The 19,858-nt window shown below is 35.6% G+C and overlaps 1 protein-coding gene across 1 annotated transcript; it reads left to right on the forward strand.

Annotated features, from left to right (window-relative positions):
• Positions 1-290: 290 nt before the first annotated feature.
• On the forward strand, positions 291-10,859 carry LOC138316604 (thyrotropin-releasing hormone receptor-like). The gene is made up of 2 exons (XM_069258280.1): positions 291-1,760; positions 9,918-10,859. Exons 1-2 carry the CDS (start codon positions 900-902, stop codon positions 10,176-10,178), a joined length of 1,122 nt encoding a protein of 373 aa, XP_069114381.1. The 5' UTR covers positions 291-899; the 3' UTR covers positions 10,179-10,859.
• The last annotated feature ends 8,999 nt before the right edge of the window (positions 10,860-19,858 follow it).

Here is a 19,858-nt window from a genome sequence, read left to right on the forward strand (position 1 = left end):
TTTTTAAAAGTACGGAAATCGGGAAGTGAAGATTCTGTTGCCCCACAGTTGTGCTGATTCGAGCGTCAAATTAATTCTAGATGTCTGGAATACTAATAAAAATTTTGATATAAAAGTTGCAGAGACGTATAATATACATGTATATGATTATCTCATTAAAAGTATCATTACTGTATAATCAATTGGTTTCCATTGTGGCCGAGGGATATAGTAATATGCTGGCGTATATATCCTTTTCAAATTGCTATTGTTTTTTCTTGTTATCCTTAAAGTACAAAACATAAAATACATGCAGTTTTACAACACAGTTATGACAAATAAACCAAGCGACAAAAACTTGTCCAGTAATATGAAGCGAAATCCGATATTGATAGAACCTGATATTACACAGATAATTGCATATTCTACGAATCTTAGACGCTCATTTCGCTTCCGCAATGTTTCAAATTGAGCAAAAAATATTTTTATTTCTTTTTTCCGCCAATTATTGTTGACACAAGAAAAATGGAAAGAAATTGAGCGTTATGTGATCTCGCGGAATGCTTTAGCGTTGACATTCGATATCGTAAGGTCTTGTTATAGCACAGCTTAAGCAGGCTCGGGCGAATTCACGGGAGCATTAGACTGTATACAACAATGCGAGCTGTGGTAGCCTGTGCTTCTCTGCTGTGTTCATTGTGTTAAGATACCGGAAGGATTGACAACGGAATGGCAGTGTGAGGAAGTATGGGACATATCATTTCGTATCGAACTGTCTGAAACAACGAGATGGCAAGTGCAAGTGACAAAGTATCCATAGAACCTATTGGAGTTCCTTGACGAAGTTATTTTCGTCACTTACACAATTTTGTTATTTAAATTAGCTGTATATTTACTAATTAAGCGGTTATAGGTAATTAATGATAATGGCAGAGATTAACATTGATGTCAACTCCACTGTTCTGCTCGGAGCGTACCCGGAATGTGTCAATACAGCAAAACAGAATACAGTTCTAAATGAAACGCTTTTCGGAAAAGACGCTTCAGGGACTAGGGTCCCTACCGTTTTAATTGGATCTGAAGATTACCCAGCGTTATACAAGATCATTGCACTAACAGTGCCATTGGTAATCTTCACCGTAGGAATACTAGGAAACCTGTTGGTGATAATTGTCATTTCGCGTCGCAGAAGCATGCAAACTCCAACTAATTGTTATCTAATTAGTTTATCAGTAGCCGATTGTCTCCTTCTTCTGTCAGCAACGCTGCCTTCTATTCCAGAACCCTTCTTTCGGCGGAATCATTGGCCATGGGGAAGGGCCATGTGTTCCGTCCTGGTATTTGTACAATATCTGGGTGCTGATGCGTCAGCCCTGTCTATCACAGCGTTTACGTTAGAGCGCTACATTGCAATATGCCACCCAATGAAAGCACAGACAATATGCACAACTCGACGAGCCAAACGTATTATTATATCCTTATGGGGCTTTTCCATACTCTACTGCACCCCATGGCTAGGGCTAACTACTATGACGTATACAGTGGCCTGTGATGGGTCGTCCCCCCTTCATACCTGTACCTACAGACTAGAGAGAGAGTCCTATCTGCTGTATTATATGACTGACTTCTTTATTTTCTACGTGTTTCCGCTACTTTTGTCCGGGATTCTATATTCATTTATTATCAGGATTCTTTTTAACAAATCTGCATTAGATTCCGATGGAAGTAAAGCACCAGACTACTCCAATCGTTGTCGACAAACGTCCAAATCACGATTCCAGGTAAGACATTATTTACTGTAAAACATTCAATTTTGTATGTACTTCATTTTGCGAGCTTATCTAATGATGTCGACAGATTCAATAAGACAATTATCTAACTCATATTTATTTTGATGTTTTGTGTAATATATTTATAGCAAGGGATTTGAAGTCATGATTGACTGTTTTCAACCAATCAATCAATCAATCAATTAATATCACGCATCGTAAAATATACAGCCATTGATACAATAAATGTACAAGAAATATTTTGAAGATGCCTAACCGTTAACATTACGTCTAAAATTACATAATATCAAACTTAATTCAAAAGACTTATTCAAAAGACTTATTCAAAAGACTTATTCAAAATACAAATTAAGTTTCGTATCATGCAATTTGTTATTATAAGTGGTTTTGTTTCATCATTTTCTTTAATGTCATATAATGCGAAGTGTCACTCTCTCTGCATAGAAAATTGGTTGAAATTCACGTGTGGAATATCTATCGTTGTCGTGCAGTGGTATTTAATTGAATAGAGGAATAAAAACCAACAGAACACTTGAACGTGATTTGTAACCATGTTCAATTCTGTAAACTAACTTATTTTCGCGTTACAACGACATTTTCGCAGCGATGTAATTTCGTGTTTTCATGTCCATAGAAATTTCCTCGGGGATTTCATTTTCGCGTTATGCAGATAAAACGCTCTACAGCTCTTGTAACTGGATCTTAAACGCGACGACATATTTACGATAATCATAATAGTCGCGAAATACGCTAAAATAAATTACTAGCAAAAATAAGTTGGTTTGTAGTAACCACCAAAAGTAATAGACTGTGATACATGTCGATATATAAGATACACACACCACGATATAGATTACCGACCACCTTGTTTAGTTTTGCATTTTCGAGGAAGCTAACCGCCATAGATTGATTAGTCAAAAATAAGTATGTTGGTCCTATATTAATGGTCCACTGTAAGTGAAGTATGAAACACTTCTATCAAGCGACATCATCGATGTCGGGACGAAAAGATTACAAGTTTAATTTTAATTAGATTGGTATAATACAATCAACGCATAAGTATAATACAGAATATAATGAATAAATTGATCCTGAAGTATTTGTTTTAGTGGTACATTTTAAACATATTTTGTTCAATGTACAAGATTCCTGTATATCCCATACAAAATTTAAGCCTGTCTCATAAAAAATATTTCGCACAAAATCGATCCATTTAAAACTTATGTTTCTATTTACATGCAATTGGTACATAAGTTTATATATTTTGCTTGACAATTTATCAGTGGAAATTAAATTATACCAAAACATGACCATTCTACATTTCACTTCAATACTCAACGGATATCTACCCAATTCACCATAGACTATAAAGTTTGGTGTGCTACGTCTCAAACCTAAGATACGTTTACAGAATTGCAAGTGAATTTTTGCAATAATAGTAATATTCTCAAAACCCCATACTTCAACAGAATATAAAAGAATAGGTTGTACCAGAGAGTCAAAAATCTTCAGCTGTAAATCAACTGTTAGAGAAATATTTCTATTTTTTATAAACAGCAAATAAAGCTTTTTTCGCCTGTTCCGCTAATTTACTTTTTGCTTTATAAAATGTACCATTATAGTTAAATAAAATGCCTCAGTATGTAAAAGATTCCAATATCTCTAATTCTTCGTTGCAAAATAAAAAGCGCAAACGTGTTAGACATTTCCGTTTTGAGAATATAACAACTTTAGCTTTTTGCGTATTAACCTTAAGTTTCCACTCATTACAGTATAGTTCAAACATATTCAATAAATTCTGTAGTCCTTCTGCTGATTCGGAAATAATAACAGTGTCATCAGCATAAAGGATAAGAAACATCTTAATAAACAATCCAACATCATCACTCAAGCTTTTCAATGGATGTCTTGGTCCCTTAGGTTACGATAGTGGGCTGCTAATGGGTTGCTTCAGCTTCACAGTAAAAATCTGAATGGTTTTAATTGATATGTTATATGTCTTTAATTCATACTTATGTTATTTTGGTTGATACACTTACATTTCAAACTTTAGGGTAATATCTCCTTTACTGACTTGCCAGATAACGACAAAAACTACATGATGTTTATCTATTGAATTATTTTAATTGTTGTTTGCATATTGTTTGTGACATTAGAACACGCTGATTTTAGAAGCTTCAGGCTGAGTGTTACAATATTGTAAACTATTAGTACATTTTATCTAGTTGAGTTAAGTCTTCGTTGAATTAGGTCATGAATGAGACATTTTTGTTACCGAATAAAAGTGAGATCAGAAGCATTTGTGAAGAGACAAGTTTGGAAGCACTTTTGACACTAGTATATATATACTGAAGTATTACACAAGAATTACCGGATGTGCAGTTAAACTATTCCAACGTTCCAAATGACTTGAGGTCCACTGGTTTTCGACCAGTACAAAAGTCTATATTTATATAATAACGAGACAAGTTCAGTAAAAATGAATTGAAGCGAAAATATTTTTGATTACATGAAAAAATAATCAAAAGTTTGCTTTTATTTCAAACATCTTCTTTGAACGTAAATGGATGCTATACAAATGTGGTTTACGTGCTATATAACATGCTTTAGTAAGTACACGGATAGGTTATGATTTAAGATATATAAGTATATAATGATATCTTATTGGGTCAAATATTGTCACATTGAACGTAATGTCACGTCATTAGTGGACTTTCCCCGGTAACTCTGATGAAATCAATACATCGGAGATTTCATGACATGTTCTTATACGTACTGGATTATCCAATGCAATACACTCATGAGGTCTGAAGCAGTATTACATGGTTACCCATGCAATACAACCTCGTAACGTCATTGTGTTAACGATTTTTTTTATGGTTTTAATGTATAAAGAACATAAAAAAGGAATCTGCATTAAAATATCAAGCAATTCCATGTGTTGAGAAATCGACTTGCAGTCGCAGTTTTTAAAATGGCAGGATTTCAAAATTATAAAATAATGGTAAAGAGTGTGTGGTACCTTGAGGGTGTTCTCATGCCGCTTTCTTCGTCCAACCAGATCGTAATACCGACTGAAGTAAGATGGTAACTCAGGCGGGCCCGCCCTGTGTTTTTTTAACATGGCCGCGGGTCAGAGACTGAATCTTGCATATTACATGCATGAAAAAATCACGGAATCAAAGAGTCTAGCGCCTGGTACACTTGGGTCGGAAGGGTCGGTGGCTGTCTCGAAGCGGCGACGCCGTCACATCACGATTGTTCTAGTAAAACGAGACAACACCTTCCCGGACGGCCCCCGAGGGGTGCAATGTCTGGGGCGTAGTCGTTATTGAGTGACACGCTTCATAATGGTATACCTGGAGTTTATAATACTACTAGATTTACAAAGAAGAGGTATGTTTTAATATACAGCTTATCGAAAAAAATGTACTGGACAGAAACTCGGTTATCTCAAACTCGACGGGCAACAATGGAATTAACAAAATCGTCGAGTAAGTTCTTATGTTGAAAGTTATTATCTTCAAATATGTCCAAGTTCCGTGTTTTTAGTGGCGTTACCGTAAAAGAGAATTAAGTTGTCAAAATTGTTGGTGTTGTTTATATTAAAAGTACATGTTTAACTATAAAATCGAAAGAATTTATCTCATATATACACCGTTATCACATCAACTTCTTTGATAATCTGCACACAAATAAGATATAAACACAATCATAAATACTAAATTTCTGATAATCACTACTATTGCCACTTTATATTATCACACGAAGCTCTGTGTATGCGCGCAGCTTGAAACAAACCTGTAGACTAAGACTAATAGTACAATATCAGTCATCAACAGTGCATATGCGAGAAGGTAAATTGAATGGATAACGTGAATGCAGGTCTACCGTATAACTAAAAATCGTCGATTTTGGTTTATAAAATATTCTCAGCACTTACTGTCTAGTGCCGATTTGAATTAATATTAAAACCAGCGTTTTCGTTAATTCATATATACGAGTTTTCGAGTTATATTAAAACAGAATTCCGCTGTATTTCATGTTAACCCAGGTTGTCATTTTTTCTAGTTACCGCGGCGTTACGATCTGTGACATCTGAAGATCAGAAAGATATCCATTACTGTTGGTTGTGAAACAAAAATCGTTGAAAATGCTAAATTTGTCTACATTTGTTCATGAATTTTGATTTCAAAGATTACTTTATTTCACCACATTTGAATTGAGAAGATGATTTTCTAAATTGTGCCTTCCCATAGCCCCCTAGTGGGTGAGGACCTAGTCCTCTAAACCTACATATATTTTAAAAAATGACCTGATATATATCAGGAAAATAAAAATAAAAAAAAGCATAATAATACAGGCAGGGTTAGTGAACTAATGGGAACTATATTATTATATCAGATGGCCTTAGGTCATAATCCTAGAAGAATTGTGCACAATGATATCGAAATTGCTGAAGTAGTTTTGGAAAAGAAGTAAAACTGTTAATTGTTTACGAACACACGACGAACGACGCACGGCGAACGACGACGTACAGGGGCGATATGAGTAGGTCACATGAGGCATCGTCTGGAGATTTTCATATATATATATAAAAGATATATAAAAATGATGCATTGTTATGTTTATCATTATTTAAATAGTTCATTTTCACACTATCTTGACTCAAGAAGCAAATCTAACTTTGCATCTTTTGCTCATATTTCACAAAGGCTAATTGATTCATTCTATCCAAAGTTTCCCCATGGGTACGTCGTACATTTGCCTGACCTTTGGTTGAGGATTTGTCCTACTTGGGAAGCTTATATTGGTCCTACCTGACCGGTAATGTCCTACCCTGACCGAGATAAACCCGAATGTATAATATTGGTACTTGTCCTCCCTTTGTCCTTCCTTGATTGATCTTGGGTTTTTCCTCCAAGACTAACAATTGAACGACTGTCAACATCATAAAGCTTTGTCCATATTGGAATGCTGTGATTCAATAACATGTCGATCGTTGATATTAATAACATTTGGAAAAGAAAACATAGATATGCCATATTTGTTTGAGTTTCCCAAAAACAGCAACCATTGTGTAGGAGTCAATTAGTCACGTGGCTCGCCCCGCACGTGACAGGAAACATTACAAGCTACATGCACTCAACGTTAGACGTTTGAATAATAAAAATAAAATTAAAATGTCCTTTTCCATACGTTGAAAGGCATTTTGTACATCTGTTATGGTGCTTTGGTATGCTCTAACCTATTGTTTGTTACAAATAAATGTCATTGTTGACATTTACGAACAATTCCAAGGTAAGGGAGAAATCCTAGTCATGTTGTAGTGTCTTCTTTGACATTTAACGTGAGTTGTATAGGTAATTCCCAGTCTGCAATATAGACAAAACGAAACTGTTACAGTTTTTAAGGGTCAATTTAAACCGTTATTTTTCTGTGATAGACGGACAATGATTTTTTTTATCGAATTTTACATGTAATAAACTTGAGAATTTGTTTGTTAAAAACGACCATCCTCTTTGGCTTTTAACGTGTAGCTCGAATTCGGGCAAGGTCTTGTATATTCTTAGCTGCTCAAAAGACTTCTAGATTAATTGTGTCGTCGTTATAGCCGGAAAGCATAGTAGGTACATGTACATTGCAATTTTTTATCTGGACGGAGGGGTGATTTTACTTTCACGATAGCTTAATCTGTAGATACATCTTTGTTTATAGAGGCGATCAATTATAAACCCTATTTACTGAAGACCTAATCAGAGGAATACCTCTTCACTGCACCGTGTGTAGTAATCGACTACATTGATGCAGCCTTTGTTAAGACAATCTTGGTTATTTTGACTGGTATATTGGCTGTTCTAACTTTAAAGGTTTAAACGGAAGATAACGTAAGGCAAAGCTGAATGTAGGAAACATTTTCTTGAAAAAAATTCTCAGCATGCATTAAGGTAGAGTCCTTTTAGAAGTGATTTCTTTAAACCAGACAGCTATTTCGTCGAAACTATCCATAAGATAGAAGAAGTGGAACCAACATTCAAGGACATAATTTCCTTTTCATTCATTCATTTATTTATTTCGAATGTTATTGCAACAAAACCTGTTCATACTTTTATGTTAAAGAGCCCTGGTGAACCAGTGAAATGCTCCAGATTTGTGCGGATTAAGATCTTCATATAACGCACCCTTTATTATGGTCCTGATAATAAAAGATGTGCCCCCCCCCCCCGCCTAGTGTAATGACCCTTCAGTAGTGAATAACAGCAAAGACGAACCCTAGAACGCCGAAACAGCTGCGCGATGCAGTTTAACCTATTTTAGTATCGATAAGAATCAATTTGTATTTAAAAGATGCTGATCTACACGTTTATTTTTTCCGACCCAGTGATCGAGCATACGTACCTTGGCTTTGATGTGTAATAAGTCGTACATGCAATACTAACAAGGCCCAGAATATATTTTTAAACCTACAAATTAATTCTCGGGTATTCTTTGCTTCCCTATGATAATACATTGTAGTTTTTTCGTATTTGATTATTTAATGTTTTAATACGCTACCTTGATTTTCAATTTATCAAATATTCATTTAAAAACGAAAATGGACCAAACAACAGCCATTGCTTATTTCAGTTATCAAATATCGATAAGTATATAAACCTGGATTTGCGCACAAAATAATGAAATTAATAAATTCATGTTTAAAAAAGAAAGTGAATATGGAACCATCGACAGTTATATCAAAGATTAGGTGTCTTGGTAAGGTAGTAGCTCCCAGCTTTCCTTTACAATCTCCATGGTGTATCTGTTCTAAAATCTCATTTATAATTTGCTCCGTCCAATGGCAGGTGTTTGTGACATACCGCTCGGTATTAATGACAATCCCGCGTATGTTCCTATATTTCTCTTAAAACGTAATAAGATATAGCTTATAAATAATGCACATCTTTTTATATTTAGTTCTATTTAGATCAACATTGGATTGCCCAATACATAAATGCCAACCTAACATGCTAGGACTACCACAGACCCCTGTCGGTGGAATAAGGCGTTTACGTCATACCCATATTAACAACCAGGGTCATTATTAAAGGTAGATCTCCCATGTATGCGGTGTGCGTGTACGAAGTGGTTTGTGATAGTGGAAAACTTGCCCAGTGCAATCTCACTGAAACATGCTATAAGCGACACGGAGTCTAATAATGGCTCTTAGTTTGCCACAGACATCCATAACACGACTTTGTCTAGTTGCTCCAAATGCTACCATCCTGGGATCGGAATATTTGTCAATACAAACAACATACATACGTTTTTTGGTCATATTGTCCGTCCGATATCTAGTGACTTGTATGTCGCTCGTGTAGAGATTCTGTATCTGACAGGATATCGTGACGATTTGATATAAAAAAAATGACGTTAAGTCAGGATTCTAGAACGGCTTGACAAAATGGCTACATCCTCTTAAAGATATTTTGATGATGATTTTTCTAGAAATTTAGGTTGTTGTAACTAACCAATCTGATTGAAATAATGATCCTTATAACCACTCCGTTCAATAGAGGATCTGACAACATCCCATAAGGAATCATGTTTGGATGACTTTTGCACCACATGTACTTGAGATCAAATGCATTTTCTACGCATTGCTGCATCAATTAACAACGCCATTTCGTCCCAGATATATAAACAATTAGCTTTGTTGTGCTATTTGGGCGAGACGACTTCGTACATGAAAATAACTCTGACAGCTTTTTCAAACATTTTCGTCCCTTTAAAGTCACATTTAAAATTCTGGCAGCAGGAATTTGATTGGTCATTTCCAAAGGTCACCTGGACATGACTCCTAATGGGATGTTGTCAGATTCTCTTATCCAACGCAGTGTTATTAAGGATCTGTATTTTAATCAGATTGGTGATAAAACGTATCTTGAATTTGTTTCTTTTACATGAGATTTGATGAAATTCGACTCGATCCACACGGCTCACAGAAAGTAAATATAAAATAAAATAAAAACAAACAAACCAAAATCTTTAAAACCCATTTTATAAAATCACATTTAATATCATACGTTTAATAATTTCTATTCTAATAACTGACAGAAAACTAACCAAAATAAAAATAAAATTAAAACTTATATATAACCCAACTAAATAAATGATGATAACTACGCTTTGTGTTTACAGGTGATCCGGATGCTAGTTGTAATTGTGGCAGTTTTCGCGATGCTTTGGCTACCATATCGAGCTATAGTAGTATATAACTCGTTAGCTAACAACAAATACCTCAACATCTGGTTCTGGCTGTTCTGTCGGGTCATGGTGTACATCAACAGTGCAGTTAACCCGATCCTCTACAGTCTCATGTCGCTCAAATTCAGGAAGGCCTACCGCCGAATACTGTCATGCCGTGAGTAGTCATTCTTTTCATTTGACATCCGATTTTCAGATTTTCAGGAAATTACTGGCTTAGGCTTATGATAAACAATTCATAGTAAAACGCTGAATTGTCTAGAGGCATCACCTGCAAGTGCGAGTTTAGGGAGACTGCTGTATGAAATTAATGTGCTAGACTAACGAAAAATTCCACTCTATTGAGCATTCTGAATTGGAATACTGCATTCCAGATTATATCTCAAAATTGGACTTTATTCAACTATACTTTAAGTAATCTTTCAGTGATTTAAAACGATTTTTTTTTTAAATTTGACAATTTCGTTTGCTTGTTTGTCCGTTTGTTGCTTTATTTCCTTTTCAGTTTACGACAAAATAAAACTGTATTCAAAATTCATCAATCTGTTTGGTTAGCTGTTGCTTATTAGGTTTCATGTCCTATAAAAAGCTAGAGTTATTGATGTGTATTATTTAATAGGGTATGTCATGTGTGAATCAATGTCTATATATTTCGGGAGGCTGCGGTATATTCGTGTTGTGTCTCCTTGGTATTGTTATCCTTTTTACATGCCACCAAAGACACAAAACAAGCGCATCCCACTCGGTCACATTATACTGACAATGGTCGAACCAGTCGTCCCACTCCCTTTATGCTGAGCGCTAAGTTGATACTACCACTTTTACTGCGAGCCTTCCTCAGAGAGGCAAACGTTTAACTCATGGCCAAAATTGAGGCCGTGTAGGAGAAGAAAAAATATAAGATAAGTTTTTTTACGATCACATGTATTAGTTTCGTATTCGTTTTGCATGCTGATATAGGTATTTGATGTTATATATACTTTGTTATTAAATCTGCATTATATTGAAATCCTATAAAAACTATTTTGTATTATGAATCATTCTGGTAGACATCGTGAAGATAATTGAAACATATTGCATTGAGAAAACTTCGATGGCGAAATCTTGTTAAGAAGCACTGGGTGATCATCGGTTGAGTTTCTATTGGTGGCAGGAAACAAAACAATACTCGTCTCTTTAAGTCCTCGTTAACATGGATTTCACCGATTGAACCCTACGAGAAACTTAAAAAGTGCTATGGGTACCGTCTTGGTTTCCGATTGACCCCAAACCAACATTAGATGGTCAGGATCATCTCAGTTTATTTATGGATAGTTGACACTTGCTACCTAGAGAAAAAGCTCCGACGTGTAACGTACAACGGATGACACACAGTTCTGACCTTTGATTATCTAGATCATCGGATTGGGAGCATTGTACTTCATATTCCAGTTTGATAGCTTAAGACTTATGTAAAATGTGGCCTAAACATTTGATGTTTTCGACATTTTACCTATAGTATTCGTTCGTCATTGAATGGAGCCACATTTTTACGTCTATTGATCCTAGCTAAAGTTAAGAACATTAGCACTCCGGTTGTGGCATAACAATCCAATTAAAACAGCACAGATGGGAATCTCCGTGTCCAAAATAAGGTTAATGATTTTCCTGTCCTTTTGTTGAAGTCGGGATAAAATATTGAAGTCATTTCGTCAATGTTACGACCGTGGTGAAATTATGTGTATTATAATATGACACTGTGATCTTTGGTTTTGCTCGTAACTATGGATTAAAAAAATATAAGGATATTTTAAAGGACCAACTACCTTTCCGAAACGGCTGTTAATTTTAAAATAGAAATATAAAACAAGATTGATAATTTTTAGAGCTGCAAAAGTTATATACCGGTAATACTACACTTATCAACCGTACCCTCTCAACAATTTAATTAATATATATATATATTTTTTTATAGATTTAATACTAATTTTCATAACGCGGGTCGCCTTATCTGTTTCCTGCCGTTGTCCTAAATACAACGCGTTAGCTACTTGACTATCATTGTGCCAGACGGCAAACAGCTCAATGATTCTTCACTGTTTACAAAGATTACACAAGTAATTTTTCATTTGTTTGCTGTTATTACCTCATCTTTGGCCACTCGTATTCTTATGTTATTTTTTAACCCCCGCCCAACGAAGTTGGCTTTCGCTATTTTAAGGTTTTCACTTTTTGTACTTTTTTCTGTAACAATGGAAACATTGCTGAAAATGGCAGATTTTTGTGTAAGAATCGTTTCCGGAGCACAACCCTAAAACCAGCAGAGATATTTCCATGAAACTTCATAGACACATTGTTCTTATGGTCTAGTAATGCCTTTTGCTATTTTTAGGTTTTCACTTTTTGTGCTTTTTTCTGTAACCATAGAAACATTGCTGAAAATATCATATTTTTGCAGCAGGTTCATTTCTGGAGCATAACTCTAAAACCAGCAGAGATATTTCCACTTCATAACCACATTCATTTTATGGTCTAGTAGTACCTTTTGCTATTTTTAGGTTTTCATTTTTTGCACTTTTTCCTGTTTTTTTTTCATACACATAAGTCTCCACAATCAAACTTACTTCAGCTTTAATATCTCCATTGGCGGGGGATCTGAATGACTATGTCCTTGTTTTTTTTTATATAAGGTTTGATTTTTTTTCGGAAATTTTAATAACGTTTGCGATGGCATAGAGCTATCAATTAAAAATGTCGTTTGGGGAAATAGCTCTAATGTAGTCTGTGAAAAAGGATAATCCAAAGATGATATTTTCTATATACTGATTTATTACAGTCGGGTGCGGAGCGGAGAAATATCCAACTCTACACTTCCAAACCTAGGCCTAAAGTGAATATACAAGTAATACAAAATGATAATATACAAAAATATACAGGAACAAACATGTAAACAGCACTTAGTCTAAACGTGATATACAATAGTCGCTAATTAACTGACGCAGGCATTACCGGTATTGAGAACTGCTAAGAAGGATTAGCTAAAAGAAACACAGTTAAATACGTTAAAGCAATACATCACTATAAAGAAAAAGCTATTATTTTCAAAATGAAGCTTTGTATTTTACTTCTAAACATAGAATATTAAGTATGTTCGAGTAGATTAAAACAAATAAATAACATCACAAATGTCCGAATAGGAACCTGTCATAAACCGCGATGGCATAGAGCTATCAATTAAAAATGTCGTTTCAGCAATTATTAATTATTACATTTGTATTTCTAATAAGAATTAATCCTATAAAATTTTTTCAAAAGTAGAAACACACTTTATTTTGAAAAAAAAAACCCAAAAACTGCATGTTGATTTAAAAATATTCTGTAGACCTTCATTTTACTATATACATGTAATTCTAACTAGAAATATAAATTCAACTACAACATCATATAGAAAGTTAAGAAATTCTTGCTTTCTAATGTTATTTCCATAGAGGACATCCACAACAGAATTGTCTAAAAATATTTTGTCGTTGTTAAAAAGCCTAATGATCAACCCTTTGTTCTACACGAAAACTTTGAAATCTCCAAACAACCGTCTGAAACAACCAACAAGCATTTCTAGCTCTCCAACATGACTGCAGCAATGTCTCAAAATCATTGTAATCAATTTCCGGCTGACCGTTTGTCAACAACTCGATGATGTAGACATTGCTAACTCAAAGTAACGACAGAGGTCGGTGACATCTCCTGGAAACCATTAATCCCGACACGATATGGCGATTGATGAAAAAACTCTACTAGACGTCACCTCTTTTAAGCCGACTTTTAATGATACATCGCCAACAGCTAGAATGTGGCCTAGTTTCCAGTAAGGTTATGTAAATGCTTTTCTTAAGAGCGTTGGGTTTGATTGTGATTTTTTTCCCTTTTACTTACTGTTTTCAGTTCACTTTTCTTTCAATTTTTTCCTGAATTTTTCCAGATTCTCCATAGGAATTGAATGTTTATTACTTGTTCTGGAATAAGTAAAAAGAGTCAGTATGACCTTTAGTCACCATGTCTCGTCCATAGTCGTGCGCTCTCCAACGGGCGTCGTTCCTAAACTTTTCATTCAAACGACTTCAACAACCGGAATACTGATACATGTATTTGGTTTGCAGCATGCTGGGATGAACGGCTACTAATTTTATTCAATAACTAAAAGGCCCAGAGACGTACTCATATTGGATTGATAGTTTGCTATGATGAAGGACTACCATGTTTGTTCAAATAAATGGCATTCAAAAGTATGATCACAGGTGTCAAATATGCTAAGGTCTACAAAATTTGTTCATTTGAATGACCTTGACCTCAGTATGAAATGTATTGACTGTTTGGAAAACAAAAGTAAAACTTTTAAAAGATTTGTTTTCACTATTGTATAAAAGAAAAAATTCACATTACATAAAATAAAATATTTTTGTCCTATATTAAACTTTTTTCTGGTCACCTCTGTGCCGCCGTAGAGTATCACTTTTCACCAGATATTTCTTTATTTCTTAATTGATTTTCTTTTATATGTCTATCAGCACACAATCATTTTGAAATTAAAAACTTTGGTTTTTGTGCAAGGTTTTTGCTCAGCATGCCAAGTCAATGTCGCTTCTAGATATACACGTTCACGGTATGATTAAAAAACAAGCTCGCGAATTTACCGATTGTTCAGACACTGAAGTGTTGTATATTAAATGGGTAAGTCTATTCATTTTCTGATGAGTAATATGAACGGAAATGCAGCTCTACTATCTAATACAGGTTTGCTCATTTTGTCAGTGGTGTTTCGTGATATCATTCTGCGCACTAATCAGTGTAGTGTCAGGGGAACAGATTAGTGTGCTTTAAATAGCCTCATAATGGATTATATCAATTATCAAATGATACCTAATGCATTGGAACAGCAAAACACACTTAAGAAAACGAGATTATATATCAATAAAAATATACCTGCATGTGTCAATGGATGATATGAGAAGGTTATAGCTAATCAAGCCTTATAACTGTTTCTTGGGCTGTTATCAGTGTACACAGGGGGCTTTACAGTAGACCAACAAGAAATTCAGAAGATTTAAAAATAGAGAACACCGTGATGCATTCTGTTGCATCGTCCTAGAATTCATCAGCGGAGTTTTGGGTAAAAACATTAATAACAAGAGTCAACTATATACTGTAAATTAGGATTGTTACGACCAAGAAAGAATAACAGAAATGAGAAACCAGCAGCTAAATTAAAACACAATTTAAATATATATACAATATTATACAGAAATGGTTTACAATATTTAAAGTAATTGGTGGTGGTACAAGAGTAATACGAGAATTTAAAGTGTTACTTATCTGTATGTGAATGACCTAGTATAATCCTAGTATAATGGTGGAATAATTTCTCTGGTGTTTGTCAATTTTTTTTCGAGAAATAACAAATTGGATGGTCAATTTGTTCAGAACCTTCTTGCATCAAAACAGCACCAAATCCTACATCGCTGGCGTCAACAAACAGTTTAAACTGTTTATTTAAATCTGCAGCAGTTAGAACTGGTGAGTTTGATAGTATGGCTTTCAATTTCTCAAAGGCAGACTTACATTCGTCTGACCAGACAAATTTGACATTTTTCTTTAACAAAGCAGTAAGTGGAGCTGCTATAACAGAAATTTTGAGAAAATTTTCTGTAGTATCCAGCCATACCAAGAAATCTCATCAGCTCTCTCTTGCTTCCAGGAGTTGGAAAATCTATAATTTATTCTACTTTGGCTTGAACAGGTTTAACCTACCCCTGTCCTACAACATGGCCTAAAAATTCAACAGTGGCATGACAAATTTCACATTTCAATAAGTTTACAATTAATTTCATGGTAATGAGTCTCTCAAAGAATTCGCGAATCCCGCGTAGATGGTCTTCCCACGTGTCGTGGTAGTTGATGACGTCATCAATGTAGCCATCGCAGCCTTCCAGGTCTGATATCATGCCGTTCAGAAGACATTGAAATGTTGCCGGGGCATTCTTCATACCAAACGACATAACTTTATACTGGTACAAACCTTGCGAGGTTACAAATGCCGACACTTCTTTAGCTCTTTCTGTTAATGGCACCTGTCAATAACCTTCCAACAGGTCAAACTTGCTAACAAACTTGGCCTTGCCAACTTTGTCAATCTTTAGAATTGGATAAGGGTCTGTTTTTCTGACAGAGTTTACTTTTCTGAAGTCAGTACAGAAGTACAGAAGTATGTCTTGTCTGGCTTTGGCACCAGAATACATGGAGAGCTCCATTCACTTTTGCTTGGTTGAATAATATCATTGTCCAACATGTATTGAATTTCTTTCTTTAAATGTTCTTCTTTCAAAGAATTGACACGGTAAGGATGTTGCTCGACAGGTGGCGCATCGCCCACATCCACGTCGTGATAAATAGCATCTGTTTTGCCTGGTGTATCCGGAAACAAATGTTTATACTCAAGTATCAGATCTTTTAGTTCATTTCGTTCCTTTTCCGATAGATGACATGGTTTCTTGTCCAAGTTCGCAAGCAAATCTGAGTTCCGTAACTTAACACCACAGTCTAAACCTACATCTTGTACACCACCATCTAAGTCTAATTTACAAATATCAGCTGTACTCTCACTTTGTGATAGTACAGAGGCCAAAGTAGCAATAGGTTGAGATGTCTTGCTCTCTTCTCTATCTGCATATTTCTTAAGCATATTAACATGACATAATTGAGTTTTCTTGCGCCTCCCTGGAGTTTGGACAATGTTAGTTAACATCATCGACCTTTTTCTCAACAATAAAAGGTCCAAAATATCTAGCTTGCAAAGACTGACCCGGTATTGGTAATAGAGCCAAAATTTTGTCACCTGGATCAAAATTTCTTGCACGGGCATCTTTATCATACCATGTTTTCAGTTTGGTTTGAGTAACGGCCAAATTTTCTTTTGCCAATTCACATGCCCTTGTCAACCATTGCTTAAAGTTAGACACATACTCTGAGTGATTCACTGTAGAATCTTCGTCCAAAATGTTGTCTTTCAAAATTTTCAAAGGACCACGTACAGTGTGTCCAAACACAAGTTCAAAGGGAATGAAGCCAAGAAATTCTTGTACAGATTCTCTAACGCCAAACAACAACATGTGTATACCTTCGTCCCAATCTCGTTTGTTTTCAAAACAATAGGATCTCATCATATTCTTCAATGTCTGATGAAAACGTTCTAAAGCACCCTGAGACTCTGGATGATAAGCACTTGACTTGTACTGCTTGATCTGGAGCTGGTAAATGACTTGTTGAAAAATACCAGACATGAAATTCGAACCTTGGTCCGATTGGACAGCTTTTGGAAGACCAACCATTGTAAAGAATTTATCCAAAGCCTTGACTATGTTAGGGGCCTTAATATTCCTGAGTGGAATGGCTTCAGGGAAGCGTGTGGAAGCACACATAATAGTTAAAAGATACTCATTCCCAGACTTAGGTTTGGGTAGAGGACCTACACAGTCAATAATGACTCTACTTAATGATTCCTCAAATGCTGGAATAGGGTGTAGAGGTGCCACAGGGGTTTCCTGATTAGGTTTCCCTACCACCTGACAAGTATGACAAGATCTACAAAAATCAGCCACATCCCGTTTCTGCTTGGGCCATAAGAAGTTATCTCTAATATCCTGTTATAAGTCTTGGTCACACCTAAATGCCCTGCCATAGGTACATTATGAGACAAACTCAGAATATCTTGCCTATACCTCGGTGGGACAACTATTTGATTGACAACCTTCCAGTCTTCTTCGGGAGACACATCAGGGGGCGCCATTTGCGCATCAACACACCTGACTTACGGAAGTAACAAACTGGGACTTTATCAGCCTCTTCCTCACACAAAGCACGATTACACAATAAGGAGATTTCAGAATCATTTTCCTGTTCTACTATAAGCTCCTCTCTAGACAAAGATGATTTACTCATCATGTCAGCTAAAGGAGTACCCTTGTTAGGAACAACTCTATCACTATCAAAGTCTACAGGATTGCTCAAAAGATCAGACTTGCCCATGAAATGCTCTATATCATGAACCAAGAAAGTGTCACCTAACCCTGGACTACAATGATCCTCAACTACTGCAACATCAGAAACCTTCTTACTCATTGATCGAGTTACAGCACAAGAAGGAAAAATACCAGGAAATTCCTGTTGAATAGTCTCAGCATCACCTGTTTTTTAGGGATACTGGACACTAAGGGATCTACCCTAACTTTCTCTCCAGCCAAGTCATTGCCTAAAATGAGCGACACGCTCTCTATGGGAAGTTCCGGTCTAACATCAATGGTGACAGGCCCAGTTACCAAGTCTGGCTTTTAATAAACACAATGGAGAGGCACATTAACAAATCCTAAATCTACACCTTGAAGCAAAACACTACTACCACATGAAGTCTCCTCAGACAAAGGCACTATGCCATCCAATATCAAAGAATGAGAAGCCCCAGTATCTCGCAAAATCTTCACAGGTTTCAAGTTGGTAGTAAGTGAAACAAAACCTTTAGAAATGAAGGGAGAGTACTTCTCCAAGACACTATCAGACTCGAGCTCTGAACTCTTAATCTCAACAGACACTTAAGAATCTTCCACAATATCACTAAGTTTCTGACTAGGCTTTGATATAGCTAACACAGAAGGAACTGACTGTTTTCGCCTTTGCTCCTTACGCTGGAGAGAAAAACATTCAGACATAACATGTCCTGCTTTCTTGCAGTAATTCCAAACAGGACCAGAAGGAGACCCCACACTTGCCCTATGATCTGTTTTAGAGTTAGACTTAGTCTTATCACCTAATGTAGGTTTGTCGTTAGAAGGGCCACTAAAGGTTGGGTTTCTAGGCTGACCAAATTTACTAGTACCTGTGGTACTATTTTTGTCTTGAGAACTGTTTTTAGCAAATGAGCCTTTGGTGGTGAGAGCGTAATCATCAGCCATTGTAGCTGCTGCACTAAGTGTTTCAACTTTTCTCTCATCTAAATGAGTTTTTTTGTTTGTGTGGACACATCGTTTAAACTCCGCTATCAACAACAATTGCCTCAATTTACCGAAATTGTCATCAATTTCTTTAGAATCACACCACCTTTTAAACAATTCTTCTTTTTCTCTGGCAAATTCTACATGAGTTTGTTCATCTCTCTTTCTTGAGTTTCGAAATTTCTGGCAGTAAGCCTCAGGAACTAATCATAAGCTTTCAAAACAGCTTTCTTGACTACTTGGTAATTTGAAATCTCATCTACAGACAAAGAAGAATAAATGTCTCTAGCTTTACCAATCAAGACACTCTGAAGAAGCATTGTAAGCTTATCTTCAGGCCATTTCATACTGTCAGCTATTTCCTTAAAATGCAGAAAATACTTGTCAACTTCTTTCTCTTGAAAAGGAGACCTAACCTAATGTTTCTACTAACATCAAAACCTCTGTTTCCTTGTAAACCCCTTAAAGTTGGATTACTTGAACCTTCTTGAGAAGCTAGTTCTAATTCTTTAATTCTTAGTTCTGTTCCAACTTGAATTTTCTGCTTCTCTAGTTCTAACATCTGATCTCTCTAGATCTCTTTTTCTTTTAATTCTCTTTCAATTTCTTTTTCTTTTAATTCTCTTTCAATTTCTTTTTCTCTTAACTCTCTTTCTTTGTCTTTTTCTCTTAACTCCATCTCTTTCACTTCCTTCTCTATTTCCATTTGTCTTTGTTTCATTTCATGTTCAAGTTCCATTTGTCTAATTAGAATTTCTGAGCTGACTGTTTCCTCTATGCTATCTAATGCACTAGAGTCAAATTTGCCATTGTCAACAAAATATCTTA

This window comes from Argopecten irradians, chromosome 2 (genome assembly GCF_041381155.1).
Source record: "Argopecten irradians isolate NY chromosome 2, Ai_NY, whole genome shotgun sequence".
Classification (NCBI taxonomy): Eukaryota; Metazoa; Mollusca; class Bivalvia; order Pectinida; family Pectinidae; genus Argopecten; species Argopecten irradians.